At 38.4% G+C, this 21,107-nt stretch overlaps 1 protein-coding gene across 4 annotated transcripts; it reads right to left on the reverse strand.

Moving 5' to 3' along the window:
- Positions 1–1,860: 1,860 nt before the first annotated feature.
- On the reverse strand, positions 1,861–20,969 carry LOC139120479 (cell growth-regulating nucleolar protein-like). Of its 4 annotated transcripts, none has more exons than XM_070684933.1 (9): positions 19,333–19,501; positions 18,607–18,665; positions 17,419–17,583; positions 16,116–16,347; positions 11,625–11,708; positions 9,901–10,735; positions 8,863–8,943; positions 5,550–5,635; positions 1,861–4,777 (listed from the first exon to the last, which is right to left on the reverse strand). In XM_070684933.1, exons 2-9 carry the CDS (start codon positions 18,654–18,656, stop codon positions 4,637–4,639), a joined length of 1,674 nt encoding a protein of 557 aa, XP_070541034.1. In that variant the 5' UTR covers positions 18,657–18,665; positions 19,333–19,501; the 3' UTR covers positions 1,861–4,636. The 4 variants fall into 4 exon arrangements, with proteins under 4 accessions (XP_070541034.1, XP_070541037.1, XP_070541035.1 ...); XM_070684936.1 differs by having other exon boundaries at positions 17,419–17,563; positions 19,333–19,355; XM_070684934.1 differs by lacking the exons at positions 18,607–18,665; positions 19,333–19,501 and adding an exon at positions 20,864–20,969.
- Positions 20,970–21,107: the final 138 nt, after the last annotated feature.

A 21,107-nucleotide genomic window follows, 5' to 3' on the forward strand; every position in this document is an offset into this window, starting at 1 on the left:
GGCTTCGACTGAATGTGAGTAAATCGGAAGGACTGTGGCCTGGGTTTTGCGAGAATAGACGGGACACACTGGCTGGTTCAAAATGAAAACGCCATCCAATAAAATCATAAGGGATTTACTTTGGTTATGGCCGTTTAAAGTGTCTGCTACTAACCTGAGACAAGAAAATCGCTTTTGAATCTTTGGTAAAGGCGAAAGTTAAGTCTTTATGGCAAAAATCACCATCACCAAATAATTAGCTCTTCTAAAACTTTTTTACGGTACTGTTAAATCTTGAAGCCTCTGATGAACTCTTGAAGTTGGTCAATTAGGCAGTCGTTCAGTTTTTATGGAATAATGGGCCTGGCAGAATAAGAAGACTTGCACTGATTGGTTCTCATACGTGAAGGTCTAAAAATGCCCAAAATCTTAGCTCTTCATGATGCGTTCTGTACTTCGTGGATTCGCAGATAATGTGATTCGACAACCGCTCGCTGGAAAGCTTTGCCATTAAAATGACAAGCCTTTATGGAACTGATTTTCTAATTTTCCATTTCAACTTCAGAAACTTTTCCAGTTTTCCATGTTTAGACACAGTACCATGTTTTGTCAAGTAATTATTTACGCTGGACACAAAGCAGGTGGCGCCAAAGCCAAGTCATTTAGATATTCGTAATCAAATTAATATTAACATTTCTAACAAAGGGAAAAACTATGTTTTATCCATACTGGATCAGTTCGAATATTATTTACATTATTGACATTTTCGAAGGCCATGGCGACTTTCTTTCGTCTACAGTGTTGTTAGAAAAACTGAATACAATACTAATTAGATTGTTGAGTGGAAAAAGCTTTCAAAATCTCATTCCAAAACAATGGAAACGTACTCTGAAAGACACCAGTCTTGACCAGATGCGTAGCCAAAAAGAATTTGTATATGTAAACAGAAAATGATTTTCTCTTTAACATGGACTGATCACTGGTATATCCAAGTTGTTTATGACCTTTTTGCTGCTAAACGTTTCATACATCACATCCCTATCGTGAAGAGATGTGGAATCGTCATTTTGAACAAAAAATTATTTGGGTAAATCACAGAGAAGGAGCCTTGTCTGTAGGTCACAACAACATGCAATTGCCCCAAAATTTACATAACAACAAGACTACTTGCAACAAACTGAACAATAGAAAATTTATGTTTCGATTACAAGTGGATAGAGTGGATAGGTGTCAAGATGAATCTCTACTGAAACTCACTGAAGTGACACGTTTTTGAATGAACCAATCACCACAACATACTTCAAAACCCTCATAAACGTCAAGTATGGGTTATACTGGAAGACAGACTCGGCTATCGATGTACAAACTTCAACTCATTTGAAAGTACTGCTTTGTCTGTCCTTGCTTTTAAACAGTTTCGCTAACAAGTAGTACTGGTAAGTGATGTAGTGTCAGCATAGTCAAAGACTATTATTGGCCACTAAGTAATGTTGAAATGCTGTGTCCATGGTTTCTAAGAAACCTAACATATATGCTTAAATGATCAACCCCACCCTTTTTGAAGTAACACCGACATTTATCTAATGTCATTTTAGTACACAATTTATGTTCACTGTTAGGCCATGCCAGTATGCACAGATTATAAAAAATCGAGAGAGAACAATGGTGTTTTCAGAAAACTTGACTACTGGAAGACTGGTGTAGTTCTTAAGATAGGCAATACATCAATGGCAATCTTTTAAACTGAGGTAGAAGTACTAGTTCAAACCCCACTATAATTATGGCATGCTTCTTTAGGTTCCCTAGCTTTTAACCGGTATTCTCCATCAACTTTAACAAAGTGTCTACTGATATATTTCTTGGCTAACAGAATTAAGAACATTAAACATTCAACATGGTTTATTTGTCCAGATGCAGGCTAACAAAGTTCAGGAGTAGATAAACAATCCAAGTTCAAAGGTAAATAAAGAAGTAGAGTTTACCGTTAATAATAATTAACCATAGAGTAATGAATGAAGCTTCAAAACACACATTCAATTTGTACGGAACGCCACTTCAGATGATAAATGAATTACATTGGCTACCAAGTAAATTTTCACAAGTGGGTTTGTATGGGGTGGGCTTATTTTTCCTTTGGATATTTTGGGGGATTTTTCATTCAAATTTATTTTGCAAAGCATGTTCACAGGAGGATGTTCAGTCACCATACCCCTGTTTCCGTGTTCAGGGAGAACTCTGAATTGATGCTAACTTGTTATCCATAAAGTTCCAGTCACTGGCTCAGTGCACAACTGCACAAATATAATAACAACTTGATTTACAGTACATTTTCCTGAATGCACTAGCAATGTCTAACTGGTATTATCAGAGATAAGTACATCAATATTTCAGCTTGAAAGTTCACGTAGATGGTTAAAATTAGCTTCATTCTGTACACATCCAATATTGGTATCCAGAGCACGCCACAAGAAACATAAGCAAGTTACAATTTTGACCAATCTTTTTCAAGTTTAATTTCAAATGAGAATTTCACATCTAAGTGTGCTGAACGAATAAAGTAATACAATGATGCCATGATCACGTCAATGCAAACCTATTCCTTCATTTGTTATGCCATGATGTGATCTTTTTTGAGTCCCAAGCCTGGTTTGCAGACTTTTTTCCTGTCTTAATGAGTGCTAATCACGTCAATTAATACAAGGGTAAGTCACTGGCACGCACAGTGGTTTAGAACAAGTTTACCTTGTATGTGTGTGTGTGTGTGGGTGGGTTTGGGAGTGTAGGGTAGATGAAGTGACGAGGTAGTCTTTCCTTATCAGAATCCAATTCAGATTCAGATCACCATCAAGATTGCATCATGCTCCAGGCATTTGGCTTCCGTGCAAAGGCGTGGTGAAATTCCTGTTTAGAAATCAATTTCTCATTGACAAATTTAACATTCTTTTTAGTATCATTTTGCCAAGTGCCTTGCCAAGAGAATGTTGCAAAGTTGGCAGAGAATTCACTTTAAATCCTTCATGTGGGCAAAGTTTGAAACTAAAGAAAAGAATCTATGATTCTCAGAATTGCTATGGTTTACCAAACACAGGCCCACACTTCAGGATTGTTGTTGCAGTATCATGAAAAAACATAGATAATATATATCAAATATAGCATTCAGCAAATAATAAGTTATGAACTCGGCCTTTGCTTGAGAACAGAGTATAAAAATACCGCAATTATACGGTGTCGCTCAAATTTGATCAGAATTGGTATATACCAGTATGGGTTACCAATGATCAACAATAAATGTTGTTTCTCTCTGTTCAGTGGAGGAAAATTCTACGTTGATGTTATGGCAATGATTTCTGCACAGTACAACCAGAAAAACAACAAGAAATATTTAAACCAGAAAAACAAGAATGACAAAAGTAATTAAGGTCTAACTTTAGGTACTAGAGGTCAACTTTAGCAACATGCATAGCAGAAACAAGCCCCTCTTAGTTTAGTATAAACGGTCTTCCCCCATCTACTGTCTATGGTTGCAGCTGGTCTGTTAATATGTAACAGTTCATAAACAATGACAGGAAATGAGTCAAGATCAGTGGAGTTTGCCTGTTTCTCACTGCCATGCCTCCTGCACATTTGCAGGATTTCACTTTTTCTTACCTCATTTGCACATTTTTGACACTGATGTGTTCATTTGAACAAATTCACATCTCAACCCCTGCATCTACCTGTACACCAAATACCGAGATGGTAGCTTTGGTGGTATGGGAGCCTTTGTGTGTGACGGACATACATCTGCACATACCCACAAATATACAGACATACAGACATGCAAATCAGATGCAAATGACTGATTCAGCTTATACGATAACCTCACATTGGTACACCAAATGTGAGCTAAAAATGGCTTCCTTAAAAGGTCACATAGAGATACTGAAAGTTACAGTGGCAGTGTGCGCCTCAAAGCTGAAAGTTTTCAAATTTTTCTCACACTTCTCTGGAAGACTCATAAATTCTTAATATTTAGGAATACAAATAATGGCTCAGCATGAAAATTTTGGTATAACAGTAACAAAGTAACTGAAATTTACCAATATTCCAATTTCGAAATGGTCGCTATTCCCGATGTTCACTCTATGTGGAAAAATAAAATTTTCGAATTTCACAAAAACAAAAAAAACAATGCCATCAAACTTTGATCGCTCTACAGGCTTCATAGTGAGTTTACACAAGAAGCAAGTAGGCAAGTATTGTATAAATGTTAGATTCCAACCATTTGTTGTCAAGGCACATTTTACCCTGATGGGATCTCAGAACAGTGTTCTCAGGCGTGTAGCTCTGATATTATAACTTTTAAATGCCAAACAGTGGACAGAATATGGCATTCAATGACTAGACATTTCTAAGTATTCAAATCTTCCCAACTGGTATATGGTATTTTCAAGATACTGTAAATTTTCATCCTGTCTCCTTTATAAAATGAACCAGCTGCCCTTTCTAGCTCTGGGTGCTCTGGGCACAAGCTAAATACAAATGTCTTTATAAGCACACTGCATACTCAAGTATTGTGCAAACGTGCTTAAAGACATGGCAGTTTCATGGCAACACCAAAAGTTATAAAACGCTAAGTCACAGTTGCTTGGGGAAATTTGGTAACACAGACACTTCATCACGACTCTGCAAGCTTGACTTTCTCCTTGTGTACTTTGAACTTTTTGTTCTTTTGAATTTTACGATTGAAGGTTGCAAGCACGTCCTCTTCTCTCTTCAGTTTATGGTCGCCTCCTTGAGACCAAAATTCACTGAGTACCTTGTGAAAAGAAAAGAAAAAGAACATTAATTTCATGAGATTGATAAAAACATACAAGAATGAAATTTTTTGCAATTGTGATTTCAAATTTTTCTACGTGAGATGTAAGAGCTGTAACTGCACATCTGATTCTGATGTTATTTTTGAAGCAATGTAATAGTACACCAAGCCAAGTCTTTCTCCCATAGCAAATGAAACCAGGTGACAGTACAGTCCCAAGTCAAAGTTTAAAGTGACAATTAATGCAACAATAGATCAAACATGATTTGGACCAATACAGTGAACTTTCCTTCAAATGAAGTGGGGGATTCACTTTTATTGCTAACAAAATATAGTGCATGGATATATTAATTCTCACGTGGCCAAGGCCAATTTAGGTGACGGCCTACTTCTCAGAAAGCTAACAGCTGATGAATTCTGAGTAAAACAATTTTGAAAACTATACTTCAATTTTTAAGTAAATTGCAAATTTTGATGATAGCAAGAGAAATGTTGAAACTGCACAAACCACATCATGAAAAGTCCTTTCACAACTGTTCTGAGGTATATGTAATATATGTATCCAAAAAATCAACCTAAACTTCTATATGAAACCATATGTGGGTTAGAGTTCAATATAAAACAGCACACTAGCATACTGGTATGCCATCCATTTCACGGTTTGCTACTTTTTAAGACTTTGCACTCATACATAAATATGACACACACTGCGGCAAGATTCATGATATTACATAGATGTTGATTTTGTGTAACTTTTCTTGGTATTTCTTACCTTCTTCCTGAGTTTTTTAATTGACATTGCATTGTCTTCAGCTGTTTCAAGAACTGACTTGATGGTAGACTCCCAGCGAAACTTCTCTGTAATGTAAAAGATATTTGTATGGTATTTGTACAATGTTTTTTTTTTCTGTATTGACTAATAAAACAGGCAATACCTAGCATATTGTAATAATCATTTACTGGTCTCTGAAATTTGTAAGAATCTTTTGACATCAGTTAAGGTAGTTAACACCTCGAAAAACAAAGACTTAAATTTTAAACTTGCTCAAACTTCCTCCATCAAGCCTTCAACCATTCTCTTTCAAAGTCAAGAATAAAATATTTCAGGGTCACCGTGGATATTTTTGTACTATATTAAACGGGTGGAGAAACAAATTTTGCAATATTTGAAATTCAAAATAGCCACCATTTCTGTTTTTTTTCCTCATTATCACTAAACTAAGCCAATGAAACTTTTCTTGATTTAATAAACTAAATGAGCCCCAACAAGTGGTAGGCCAAAACAATATTGGAAAAGGTTGAGAGTTCAAATATCTGTCCCTGAGGTGCATTCTACACTAAGTTGGCCTCTCCGCTAGGCGACTGATGCCGTATGTTGTGGGTTCGAACCCGATTGAAAACTAGCCGTATTTGGACTAAGGGGCCGTCGATAATAAAAGCTGACGCACGACAAACGTAATTCTTTCGTTTAGGGGGGAGGGGGTAAAAGCTCATTTCGTTTTGTGTGCGTCAAAATCGCATAAGGATTTTCTATTGTTTTCGAAGTGCGACTTTGCAGCGAGAACACAAAACTACCTTCGCGTTCATCGAGAACAGAATGACCACAAAATACGGAGACAGAAAAGACAACGAAAAGACATGAATGTGAAATAAAAACTTGTATGCTTTTTCAACGTGAAACATGTACCGGTATGTGAAACATTTTCCTACATGCGAAAGACATTAAAGTGTTCTGTCTAAAAAAAATGAAACACGTAAAGTGGAGATTTCCTGTGCCCCTCCGGTATATTTTCATGGGCATGCGGATCTGAGAGGTGCGTGTGGGTTTGTCAGAAACGGCATCATAATACAGGGTTCTCAAAATTTTTGAAGTAGGCGGAAAATTCAGAAAAGTAGGCGGTTAGCTAATGTGTGCAACCAGGTTCCCTGGGGGGGGGGGGGGGGGGGGGGGGGGGGGGGGGGGGGGGGGGGAGGGGAGATAGTTCTAAGCAATTTCAAGCATTCTTATACAGTGTATAAAAGGCTATTCCAACATACACACAGGAGGGAGGGTTTCAGGGAGGGGGTCCCCTCCCAGAAAGCAAGAAATTTTTAAAATTTGAAGACATTTTGGAGTAATTTCATGCATTATTGTACTGTATGAAAAACCATTTCAGCATGAGAGTGTTAAGGATTATTTTTAAATTTGAAGACATTTCTGAGCAATTTCATGCATTCTTATACAGTGTATAAAAGGCTATTTCAACATACACAAAGGGGGAGGGTTTCAGGAACGGGGGTGGGCAAGAAATTTTTAAATTTTGAAGACATTTTGGAGTAATTTTATGCATTCTTGTACAGTATTAAAGACCGTTTCAGCATACAGAATAATCATTATCATTGCCAATTACAACATGTTTTCAAGGATAAAGTTTTAAAAAAAGTCAGAAAAATTAATTTGATATCACTTGGGCCTGTCAACTACATTCAGTTGACAAGGATAATAGCAAAATTTCACCAGACTGTTGTGTAGAATTATGTTTAGCTCATGACTTGAACAAACATTTTGAAATACATCCTAGAATGGGGCCTAGGGTTTTCACAACCCAGGTAACGATCCGCTAGAATCCTGACCAGCCTGGCTGTACAAAGTGTTTTACTGATTTAAATAAACTTGATTGAAGATACAGTAAAATCAAAGAGTTTATTCAATTCAATGAATTGTAGGAACACAATTTTCAGTGATTTTAATTCACTGTACTAATTTCACAATAAAACGAATCCGCGAGCTGATTATTGATTTTTTGCTGATGTTGAATATAATTGAAAAAGAGAGCTAAATTTTAGTGTTCATGTTTGATAAAACCTCAAACTATAAACGACACTGAACGCCAGCCTGTACTACACTGGTAGTCAATTGTAACACAGTACACACAACGCGATATCGGTCGACCTGAAATTTGACACTGTGATCGACGTAGCGTTTCAAAAGTACGAAAAGTGAGACCAAGTAATTTTTTGTTTATTTAGATTTGACCTAAACCTCCCATAACCAACAGACAAAGTCACAAAATCAAAGTTTCAAGCGTCGACTTTCTCTTCCGCGATGCACACAACCACAGCCCCTCCACAAAGCGCGATGTCGATCGACTTGAGTTGAATATTGACATCGTGATCGACCATGGATAGATTGACGTGGCGTTTCGAAAGTATGAACAGTGAGACTCAGTAACTTGTGGTCGCTTTAGATTTGATCAAAAACCTACCAAACCCATCAGACTAGGCCCTACCCTTACGCAGAAAACCAAAGCTCTCAAGCGTCGACTTTCTCTTCCGCGTTTGAGCGAAACAAAAGTCGGCTTCATTCGGAAATGGTCGGCTATTCGCGGGCATAACGTAATTGTATGTTAGTCCAATTTTCGGCTATACCCGATGTGAACGTCGGAATAATTCGGGCTGTGATCGGGCGAGCGAGGTTGACCTCGAGAGCGATGCCCAGTGTATAGTACAACACGTTCGCTGATCGCGGTACTACAGTGATAGCAACAAGTTCACCGCGTAAATTGCTAGACTACATATAGCCACATCGGCACTTCTGAAATATTATCTGCGGCTTGCAAGACCACCAAAAAAATCTAATTATTGTTATCAAAACCAGAATTTCCGGCCAGAGAGCGAAACAGTGCTGTAAAGTACCGGCCAAAATACGAAAGTAGCCGGTCAATTTGGCCGGCATCCGGCTAAAAATGAACACGCTGATAATACGAAATTGATTTCGCATAAGAACTTTCGTTTTGAGAGGGGAGGGAGGGGGTTTCAAGTAAAACGAAGGAATTACGTTTCTTGTGCGTCAGCTTTTATTATCGACGGCCCCTAAACACACAGAAGTACAAGCTGTGGCTCAAGTGTCATCTTTTTATGTCTGTGTGCAAGTGTGTACACGTGTGACAACATTCCTATGTTTATTTCTAAATTGCAAGGAGAATTGAACACATCACTTCTATCATATTTTATTATGGCTTACATCTTTTGAAATCTAGGTCTTGATGTTTGATAAACCTTTCAGTTCGAAAAAGTTTTTAAAATGTTTGTAGAAAACCCCTTACTTCTTGGTGGATCATCACTGTCATGAGTTGTGTCCATCTCTCCTTTCTCAGAATCTTCAGCTTGTGTTTCTGTCACAGTGCCTACATATATGACCAAAACCAGAGTATCTGTTACATTTCATAAGGCAGTACAGTAAATGTTTGCTTCTATGTCCAGACTGAGGAATCCTGGGCTCATGATAAGTTGTAGTGCAAGTTAACATTACCTTAGGGGGTATGTTTGTATTTATTCACCACGAAAGACACCCTAGCCCAGGGTTCCTCAGGAGTGCTATATGTTCATTACACTTCTTCAGTTACTGTGGACTATTTTATTTTCACTGGAATTTATTTTAGCTGAAACCAGACTTTCAATGTTTCAATGTGATCTTATTTCACTTTGTCTGGTCTGACTATATGCAAAGTATAGAAAATTAAAATTTTCACTTGGATTTTATTTTAGTGGAAAAAAGGTCCAGCGAAAATTAATTCCAAGTGAAAATAAAGTATTTCACAGTAATATGAAATGACACATTAATCTACTGAAGAAGGAGCTGCATACATTATACCTGATTCAAGATCATCAGAAAATTTGAGGTACCTGGAAGACCACTGTGACACACACAACCATGGAATTCACTATCACCACCAGGTCATTCAGGTTAGAAAAAGTAATGTTTACATGAGTCTCTGCACGGCAAATTGATGACTATCATGTTTGGGTATACTTGAGGAAGCTTTAAAATGGTTAAGGCTGTTGACATTTGTTATGTTGGACTTTTTATACTTTACTGGTTTTAATGAACTTGACCTGATTGCAAAAGTGAAGCTTGGGGTCATAAAATTGAGTACAATGGATCCAGTATAGTTAACAAACAAGGGGTTCTAAAAATAACCTATACCTGGGCCTCTAAGTTTATGACATATGAACATTATTTGTAAACATGAATGTAAATTAATGCAAATATTTTACATTCATACACATAAATAATTTAGAATTATACAAATGTCCACTTATAAATGTAAATAAATTGAACTGCAGGAAAACTTGTTACAAACCTTCAGTTTCATTGAATTTCCTCTTTCCTGGTTTCAAATTTCCATCATTTGTTTGGTCTCCATCTTTGGTAATATTTTCTCTCTTTTTATCCTTCTTTCTCTTCTTCTTTGTGGAAATTTCAGACTCTGTGATGTTGCTCAAGGCTTGGTCCCCAGATTCTGTGTCATCAATTTTACGTTTCTTTTTGGTCTTCTTCTTTTTTCCTTCCTTCTTACTTTCTCCGTTTTCAACAGGTTCGTCTTCAGAGATCTGAATATCCTCCTGCATCACTCTTCTCTTCTTCTTTTTCTTTTTGGTTTTTTCTGAGCCCGCTGCATCAACGTCTTTTTCTATAGTTTGGTTCACACCGTTAACTTTATTTTTCTCTTTTTTCTTTTCTTTTCTTTCTTTCTGTCTTTCTCCATTTTCAACAGCTTGCTCATCAATGTTTGGTAAATCCTCCCTCACCTTCTTCTTTTTCTTTTTCTTGGAATAATCAGATTGAGTGAGCTCAGAGTTGGAATTTAAGGCCTGGCTAACTGTCACAGTTTCATCAATTTGATGCTTCTTCTTACTCTTCTTCTTCTTCTTTTCTTTCTTAGTTTCTCCATTCTCTACTAGTTTCTCGCCTTCCTTCGATTTTTTCGCTTTCTTCTCTTTATCCACTTTTTGAACTGTTTCATCTTCCTTGTCATCATGATCCCCATCCTTGTCTTTGTTCTTGACCTTGACTTCTTTCTCTTCCTTGTTTTCTTTTCCCTGTTGCGATTTCTGCTTGGCTGGTTCCTCTGACTTGCTAACTTCTGGCTTCTGTTCATTAACTGCAGTTTCAGCAGCCTTGGGCTCAGACTTTGCCTGTACATACAGACAACAAATACACAAAAGATTATGTCAGATATATTCTTGATGATCTAAATGATAACACATACATAAGCTGAAGAAATTCAGTGACAAGCTTGTGAAATGAACACATAGGTGAAAAGGTTACATGGACAGAAAAATACTTTACCCCTTCATGCAAAATCATTCTTTACACCTTACAACAAATTTTTCAATAAGTCACAAAGCAATATAACTATATCCGCAACAAAAGCAAGCAAATGTTCCAAAATTTTTAACCTGGTCACCCTCAATTCACTGTAAACAGGTCCAAAATCAACATACAGATCAATTTGTTTGGGTCAAACCATGATGTTACGGTGACTTGAATAATGCCAACTTATCGTTTCTCATGAGTTGAAGTTAACACCATTCCACATGACAGCACAATTAGCAGCTGATGTTTAAATTTAGTGTGTCCAGAAGTTTCATTTTGTTGGAATATGAGAGAGGTGATGTACTATGGGATGGTCTGGAGTCATTGCAACCTGCTATGGTGGGAATTGATAAGCCAATGAAGTTATACACTGATAATACAAACTTTAAACCATGGATCTGAAACAGGTACTGTCATCATTAGTGTGAGAAAAAAAAATACATTAAACTGTCATTTGTGAAGACTTGGCTGCAGCAATCAAAAAATTTCACTTCCTGAATGATATTTACAAGGTGCTATTTTGTATTTTGTTGCAAAAACTAATATGTTGGTACTTTTTTACAGCATTTTTCTGAAATACATGTACATACCACCTGAAAACTGGAAAAATGTGACACTTTAAGATCATTGAGATTAATTATAGCCAGTAAAACTTGCCAGATTGATTGTTCTTTTAATAAACGCAAATTTAACAAAAAATCCACTCACCTCACGATTTGCTGAATCAAAAATCTTCCAGAGTTCTTCACATGTCTTTTGATCAGTGACCCGTATACTGTTATGCAGAAAGTTCTGTAAAGGAATAGTCAAATAGGGTTTACAAGTCTTGCTGTTGTAGTGGCTGGCAGGGCCTTTAATGTTTGACTCTGACACAGAGAAGACCATATGTAAGAAGTATTGTGTGATGGAAAATTGATGTACCGTATTCCTCCTATTATAAAACCCCCTTTTCAGAACCAAAGGTAACGGAAAAGCTGTGGGGGGCTGTATAAACGGATGTCACCGCGAAATCGAATGCCGTAGTTAATTTATGCTAATTAATGCAATGTTATGCAAATTTTATGCCAATTTTTTTTTTAATTCACGCGAGCACTGCAGACAACTCATACTTTGTGATATCGACTCATGGCCATGCTGCGTTGATACTGACAGTCAAATCTGTACGGTATTAATTAAAATTAATGGAGATCTACAAGTTTTGAAATTTAGCGTATTTGCCATAACCTCTTTTGCCAAACAATACGATAGCAATAAATGTTCGTATTTCGTGTATAGATAATCACCACGATACTTCGTTGCGCTCCACAGCAGCAGCTTGCTCCCCATAGCATGGCCACAAAGGTCAGACAATGAGTAAAGGGAAAGTCCCTAAAGTTCCGCTGGCTGTGATTGGTCAATTCACGCAATAAGTCAAAGGTGTTAGTGCATGAGGTCAGGGTAAAGTTCTGTTCAGCACATGCATGTGGTGGTGTCCATCCGATGTTTTCTATTTACGATTTTCAATTAGCGTACTCCTTTAAATAAACGATCAACTACACGTTTATTTTTGCTCCTACGGTAGTTTCAAAAAGTGTAACCGTATCTCAAAACCAAATGTGATCTTACGAACAGGCAGGCACTAGGCTCGAACTGATAAAGTGTTGAAACATCGGCTGGCCATGGCCGAGACGAAAGATTGCTACGCCAATCTGCTTACGATTTGATGAATTGAATTTTTGGCAATAAATCTTTGAAGTTTTTTATTATTTGTATTGGTGAACGAAATGTCTCTTGATGTGGAATTCAGTCATCTATGATCAACTGTTCGGAATATGGTACAAACATGCACGTTTTTGTTCTAACTGTAAGTGTATAGGGCCGTTTATGAGGTTGGGTATTTTTCTCTCGCAAGACTTCGAAAGCATGCATAATCTTGAAAATCTGTTACACTATCACCTACTCATTCAGGGCTCGAAATAACTTTTTTCGCTAGTAGTCCCATTGGGCTACCATTTTCTGAAGTTGGTAGCCCAGTGACAAGGTCTGGTAGCCCATGCATGAATGAAGAGTTTTTTTTGTAAAGGATATGATATTTTTATTTATAATCTAGACAATGAGAGATTTATTTTGCATGATTCTATCCAGGAAGTGAATTTTCTAGCCGTTTGACATCAATGCCTGCAGATTATAGCCTTAGGAGAATGGTAGCATGTGTAGTGGACAACGGTGACGCCTCAAAGTTTGACGACCTATTCACACATACATAGAACTTATATACAAATTTTTGATGTTCGCCTTGACAACTTTTCACTCAGCACGTGTAAACATAACATGGCTAAAAATTTCAGGATAACAACTTCGTACAGTCATGTTCCTAATACTTTTGTCGCAATTGGCTATATTTCTCCACCATAGTACACTATCATGGGATGATCTGGTACACTTCGGAAAGCGTGATTTGTGGATGGCCCGACAGTTTTTTTCTTTCCAGTTTGAATAATTTTGTGTATAATAATTGTGATTGCTACATTGTGATAATAACTATGAATAATTTTGTGTATAATAATTGTGATTGATACATTGTGATTAAATAACTATGAAAATGAATTTTCATTGGCCATCATTTCCCGAGCCTGTCATCCAAGTACATGTACATATAAGTTCAGATAATGATATTTTATTGAAAGTTTGTCGCATAAATTCGACTGCACTGTTGCATTTTAATTTGCATAAAAAAGTCATAGTCTGGCCTTTCTGTGTCAAGCTTGGTTGACTGTCGGACCGAGCGTATGTCATCTCAGAGCGATCAATATCATGTCGCCCACTAAGTAATTTCATGTCCCAGGCTTTGGTAGTCCGTGTGGGCTACCATTTCATGGACTTTGGTAGCCCCAGGGAAAAGTTTGTAGTCTGTGGACGCGGGATTACCGCTAATTTCGAGCCCTGTCATTGCCGGGACTAGTTCAGGAAACGGACACACACAAGCAAGAAATGCCGTTCAAACAATAAATACGGTACATTTATTACATGAGAAAAACTATGTGCAAAATTGATAAAACATTCACGAAAGAAATTCAAAGAATTTTCAGTTCATGCGCGGAAGAAACTTCGGATGTCGCGTTTGTCGATACGATTGCCCTCTTCATCAAAGTCAAACCCGTCGAAGTCTATATCGTCATCTTCCCCCTTGTCATCAAACACGAGTCCTACGGCTTCATTTTGTCATCGAGTGCCGGAATCTCCTCGGAAATCATGATGTCTTCAGTTCCGTCGAGTGCATTCGCGATACCCGTGGAAAGGAACGATATTTTCACCACGTGAAATGAGCGAATAGTACTTGATCGACATGTTCAAAAACTCGACTATTGTAATGTTCATGTAATGGTAGTCAAATGGCATCGAAATATTCGATTCGTACTTGATCAAGATGTTCAAAAATCTGCTTATTTTGACAGTAGCAAAATGACAGTGACGAAAAGACGGCATTGTACTAGATCGAGACGCTCAAAAACCCAACTCCTATAATGTTCATTTGCATAGCGAAATCCAAGCGGAATTTTATCGCCAGGAACGATAGAACTGTTCCTGATTAAAATGTTCCAACACCAAATAATAGTGTGCTTGTTTTCAGCTTTGATACTTCACTTTGGCACTTGTTTGTGACTTTGATAAGCAACGTAGGTGTCTCGGGTATCCTTGTCTCATTACATGACAATGGCTCTATTGTTCCAGTCAGAATTTGGGTGTACCCCCCTGGGGGGCATTATAAACGAACTAACAGCCAATTACGAATCGATAAAAATAAAAATAATCCTGGGGGGCGTTATAATCGGGCGGGTTTTAGAATCGGAGGAATACGGTATATCCAGTAGCAGAGAAGGAAATGACTGCCTCTCTGCCTGCATGGGCAAGAACATTTTTATCTTGGTCCATATACTCAAAATCAAGGACTTTCTCTAAGACTTTTTCAGAAATTTTCACTGACTTTCTAGGACTTTTTCAGGTATTGTCACTGGCTTTTTAATGTAACAATATTTTTTATTAATATTATTTTTGAAGTATATAATTTTTATTTTTTAATTATTACTTTTACGATAAAAACACTGATCATCTTGCCCTTTTTGAAAATTGTGGATGGATTATCACTTTTCTAGGACTTTCCAGGACACTCTAGAATGCTTTAAAAATCAATGACACTAAACGTTGACTTTAAAGAAGCATGTGGACCCTGATTCCTAGTAGGGCTGGTAAAATTTCAGAGTTACCTGCCCTGTGGATGGGTGAAAATGATTTCTAAATTTGGGTTGACTAAGATAAGAGCGAGGCAAGGTATAAAGGGTATACATTATGCAATAAAGAATTATCTTGGTATGTACTATTTTTTCTCAGACAGATGACTTTTCAAAATTACTTGCACAGATGTCTGGCTGTTAGTTTTAATGAATTTCATACTCTGACATAAGATATGTACCTGGTATGTTACAGAGAACAGTCAACTTTGTCTCTCTTTCACAACCTGTAAGCCAAATTTGGTATTTCTCCTGACTGTTTTCAACACAGAGGATAACCTGTACTTGAGGAAAGAGAATGACGGGATTTACACAATTAGTATTTATGGCTATTATCAAATGTGTGACTAACCAATAGAGGCCATCTCCACTAGTGACTGTGGTGAGGGTTATTGTAACCTAGCTAGAGAGTCTCTGAGTTTTTGACCACCCACACAGACAAATCTCTGTTGCAGGCAACATTTTACACCAACTTTCTTGGTGTTGTGCATTTTCTATAGTATAGATTTTTTTGTCATTTAATGTTTAACATTTCAAACTAAAACAAAGGATAAATAAGTACATCAGTGTCAATATCGATCCTCAAATCCGTGAACACTTTCAAAACATAGACCTTGCTCTTGGTTACATAGATGTCAATCAACTATTGAGATGGCAAATTCCCCTATAGCGGTAAGTTTTACAGACGCCATTGGCAAAGCTATGGCAGATTATGATTTTATTCTATTATGTATGAGAAGTGTTATCACTTCCCAGCTTCTCTCAAATCTGAATTGTCTGCCATGTTCATTGAGCCATCTGGGCACACACAGGACTGGAAGAAGACCCAGTCCAGAATATTTAAATTTGCCTGCAGTAGAGATCAGTGTAGCTACTGGTGAGACTCCCCAGCTTGGTTATAATTATCCATGTCATGCTAAAATGTCTGTACCTTGAACTTGGCTTGCTTTCTTGGGATGTTGATGTACCCAGTTACTTGCTTGACAAGGCCAGCCATTCTTGGACTAAGTTTTTCAGCTTCTGATGCCTGCTTTACTTTTTCCAGCCAGTTTGCCTGTTTTACTTCCCCTTTGGAGAGTTTTCCTGCCGATGCTTTTTCTTCCATGTTTCCATATTTTTCATCTTCTGTGATACATCTAATGTGACTGTTGTACTCGTCACCACTGTTGATATAAGAAATACAATTTTGAGTCAAGCCAGATTCCACATCAAAAGTTTGAATTTCCATCACTTCATACAAACTTCAGAACTTGAAAACATTTGACAAAATAATCATAAATTGACTATCTTTAAAATACACTAATAAAACAAACATGCACAGCAACAATATATACAACATAGTGTTTCTTTGTAGGACACATTATTTCACAGTGTTTCTCAAAGAACTGCACTTGGGTGATGTTCTCCCATCTGTTGTACTCATTCCGGTAAGTTGAGCTACAGTTTGGACTTGGGCCAATGTGGACTTTCGGACAAATGCTGGCCAGTAATATTCATCTCCAATGTTTTAAATAACGTGCACGTTATAACGTATGACAATAAATCCTAAGGCTGTATGTTTGAATATTGCAATGGCTTTTTGAAATTTCACTGAGGGTGCAGGACCATAAAGTGTGATGTTACATGTAGTTTTGTTCAGCTTTTTTGTCTCATCACATTAGTTTTTGCATGTGAATGGAGTGAACTTTAAGGAAATACTGCCACTTTTCACGCAAGTTACCTGTTAATACATGTAGAATGCAACTCGAGGACAGAGATTTAGACTCAAAATTCTACAATACTTTGCTGCTTTGCCACTCGTGTGGGCTCATTTTGAGACTTGTTGAGTACATGAAATCTTCACTGTATACAGTCTTTTGGAAAATTGAAAAATTTTATTTTTCACCATGGAGATAACACTGCAAAATTTGCACAGTGATGTAGACTCCATGAGGAAAGTTTTATAACAAAACGTTACAGTCTTTCAGTTTTAAACTGCAAACTGCTTTAAGAAAATATTGATCTTGACAGTAAATTAAATGTACATGTAGAAAATCCTACAGACTGTACAACACATTCATGGGCAAACCCAGAAAATAATTGAATGGAATGGAATTCAGGCATGATCAAACAAGGTGCCCAAACACTCCCCTGATTTTAGTAGAGTAGGTGAAAATACCCACAGTTGAATGCTATCGGGAAGAAACTGGATTTGGATACTTGACATTCAAAGAAATTCAAAAGAAAACACTCACTAGAATTCTTTGCCACAGTCAAGGCATGACAGCACCTCACACTGGGGACATTTGGTTTGGTAGTGTTTCTCCACTTGGTTTTTCTTCACTGTCTGTCCGCACGCATTGCAATTGAAGAACACCATGGTTCTGTCTCTCTCTTTAACTGAAAAATATTTCCAGAAGCTGTATTTAGTGAGAGAGAGAGAGAGAGAGAGAGAGAGAGAGAGAGAGAGAGAGAGAGAATGAATACATGTAGTTTTTGAAGACTATATGGCCCTTAATTACTAGTACGCTGGGTTAGAGCAATCTTACTGGCCAAATATTGAAGAACTTCAAGCTGAAGAGTTTAGCTGCATTTTCCTGCACTATTTGTGGGGGTTAAATGCTGGACATATATGTGACAACTCATATCCATGCAATAATATCCAGCTTAATTATCCTCTAGCTTTTGACTTTTAAGTATTTTTGCTCAATATGTATAAACAGTTTTTTGTCCGCTTCCTGTCTTTGGTTTATGGCACGTCACTCTCAGAGGGTGATATGCAGTGTTGTTATTCTTGACGATGGAATTGGACTCTCGAAGTCTGATCTGAATTTAAAAATCAACATTGATGAGTACCTGTACAGTCAATGTTGACAAGCTGAAGTTCAGCTCGTAGGATAGCGTTATGCACCATGCTGCAGAATGTATAGACCTAGGCTATAGCAACCATTATCGACACATGCAACACAAGCTTGGGAAAAATTGTTGAAAGTTACATTTCAAGTTTGTAATGCTACCATACTTGTTTTGATGTGCAAGCCAGTCAATAGACTTCATGCACCCTCGAGCAGGTGGAGGAAAATTATTACACGCATTGCGTGCTACATGATTGATATATGAATGGCTGCATCGTAGCCCTGCGTACCGTGCTGTGTGTTCCTGGCGTTACGGCCCCCACCCACAGTGGTTGGGGCCGAGTAACGCCGGGATCACCCCGGGATCACACAGCACGGTACGCAGGGCTTAGGCTGCATCGGTATTTTTAGGCACAGAATGATTGGGGGACTGTCGACAGTCTAGCGAGTTAAGTGTGAAAGTGTGAGGCTAAACACAGTCCCTCCACCAAAAGGGACTGTGGGCTAAAGTATGTGCATAGAGGCGAGCACGCTTGAACATGGAATTGAACCCATTGCGGAGCCATCTTACGATGAATTTCAGCTCACCTGGACAAGGCTTCACGGTACCAGATGTTCTGAATCAGATGACATGGCATGTCAAGTTTACTTTGTGTTAGCTGTGATATCGCAGCGGGACTTGTGGCGTGTATTGAACGCGCTCGGGTCATTGGGGTCATCGCCCACAGTCCCGCTGCGAGCCAACGCATAGGCTTCGTTGGCAGTTTACTATGAGACCGACCGGTATCGTAGATTTAGCTCGCAAAATAATAAAATAGATAAAGCATGCAAAAAATAAAATTATACCTACTGTATCACTGACTATCTGAGACTCATCTTCTACTCCTGCTAACGAGCCCGACCATGACAACATGTATTTTCAACCGTTTTTCGGAGTCGTCGATGGTTCCTGCTTGAATTTGAACTTTTGACCTCCAACGTATTCAATGCGTTGTACGCGCGATCGAGCAAACATCGTAGAACCGTCGACGGCTCACGGGAAAATGGTCGAAAATACGTGTTCTTATCTTCAAGAAAGTTAGCAGGCGCACAGAATGAGTCTCAGATAGTCAATGATAAAGATGATATAAGTTTATTTATTCAAAGGCTAATATAGTTCATTATTTTGCAAGCTAAATCTACGACACCGGTCGGTGTCGTCGTAAACTGCCAACGAAGCTTATGCGTTGGCTCGCAGCGGGACTGTGGGCGATGACCCCAATGACCCGAGCGCGTTCAATACACGCCACAAGTCCCGCTGCGATATCACAGCTAACTTTGTGTGTGTTCCTTCCCCCCACGGTCAGACAGCGGCCCCGGGACCGTGGCGCACCGAAACGCCTACATCTGCGGGCCCACAAGAATAGTATGTACTGGCCGTGATGTTTTCAACTGCTGAAAGCAACCTTGTAGGTAGACAGCAAGCAAACAAGACTCGCTTTCGACATATACTTGCTCCACATATTACAGTGGAATTTGATCGAGTGTCCGTTTTGCCTTGCAGAGCTCGACAAGTCTACATGTTGCTTATCATTAGAAAAGTAAACATTTGCAACAAATTCAGTCTTCGTCTTTGGTTGGTGTTAGATTACAGCGCGCGGCAAACGTTTCCCATACACTGTCTCGTCACGATCACTGCAGTCGTTTCAGCATGTCACTCACAACAAGCTTAACACTGCACTATGCACATTACCAGTTTTCTTTTAGGTGTTTACTTTTGAATTGGGAAGAAAATTATGAAGAACAAGTAAAATCTTTGAAAAAAAACCTTTCTTCTCCTCTCGATGTCAGCAATCACGACAACAGTTCCTTCAGCATGTAGTCTGTAGCATTGCCATAGCCCTACGAGTATGGCGAGAGTGTCCGGCTTTGGCTACGCCGCGGCGTAGCCAAAGCCGGACACTCTCGCCATACTCGTAGGGCTAGCATTGCCAGTGCAGTCTACTCTATCAACAAGTTTGACACGATACAACACTGAATATTGTCAAGCAGAAATGCTAAACACTCCTGCATGAAACTTAATCCCGCTTTCTCTTTTGTCCCAGCTAAATGAAATTTTCTCAATTGACACTTCTCTGAGCTACAAAATAGACTTGAAGAAAAGTGTTGATTTTGCACATGCAAGTGCAATTCAATCAACACGGTACATTTTGCGCCATTGAATAACACACCCAGTGTTTCTGAAATAATTCACTGTATTTGGCACTTAATTTCCCGGACGACATCATACACGCCCAGCGTCAGTCCGTTTGATGTTGAGGATTGTTCGAGAAAAATATGCCAATGATTTTTATCTGAGTTGTATTTCCCAAATCAAAGTACACAAAATTAGCTGAAAGAAAACTTTGATGATGTGCTATAGCTATAGTGCGGTGTCAAGCTTGTTGTGCATGAGTGGCATGCTGAAACGACTGTCATGATTGTAGACTAGACAGTGTATGGGAAACGTTCGCCGCGCGCGCTGTATAATCTAACATCAAAGACTCAATTTGTTGCAAATGTTTACTTTTCTAATGATAAGCAACATGTACACTTGTCGATCTCTGCAAGGCAAAACGGACACTCGATCAAATTCCACTGTACATTTACAACCGACATATTGACTCGGAGACTCGAGTACACGTGGGTTTACCAACACCGCACCAGTGTACATACTGAACGCTCGCGCACATGGCGACGTACTGAGCATTAATCGTGTTTACATGAGAACGATCACACGGTTATGATGTCAGTGGGTCGATAGCCTTCACACGAATACATCTATAGCGTTCATTGTCATTTCAAGATTCAACGAAATTTGAATTACCTTGAGGCTTTTGTGAGTCCTCTGCTACAAGTATCTTCGTTGACCCCAAACAGCTGATGTACTGTATGTGTCAAGGGTGACGTTGAGGGCGTACATCATGATAGCAAGCCGCGGCAGTGCAGAAATATTTTAATACACCGAGATAGTACTAAGACAGGTACAATTTAGATCATAAACTGGAGGGACTGTGGCTCGATCGAAACAATAAATGATAGGATGTAATGTAGTTCAATTGAAAGCTCGT

The sequence above is a fragment of the Ptychodera flava genome, chromosome 20, assembly GCF_041260155.1.
Source record: "Ptychodera flava strain L36383 chromosome 20, AS_Pfla_20210202, whole genome shotgun sequence".
NCBI lineage: Eukaryota > Metazoa > Hemichordata > Enteropneusta > Ptychoderidae > Ptychodera > Ptychodera flava.

Coding starts and splice junctions, on each gene's coding strand:
- LOC139120479 (XM_070684933.1), bottom strand. CDS start 18,656: ATGCCATGTCATCTGATTCAGAACATCTGGTACCGTGAAGCCTTGTCC. Junction 16,348..17,418: donor GACTGTGGCAAAGAATTCTA/GTGAGTGTTTTC, acceptor TTATATCAACAG/TGGTGACGAGTACAACAGTC. Junction 4,778..5,549: donor TTAAAAAACTCAGGAAGAAG/GTAAGAAATACC, acceptor TCTTTTCACAAG/GTACTCAGTGAATTTTGGTC.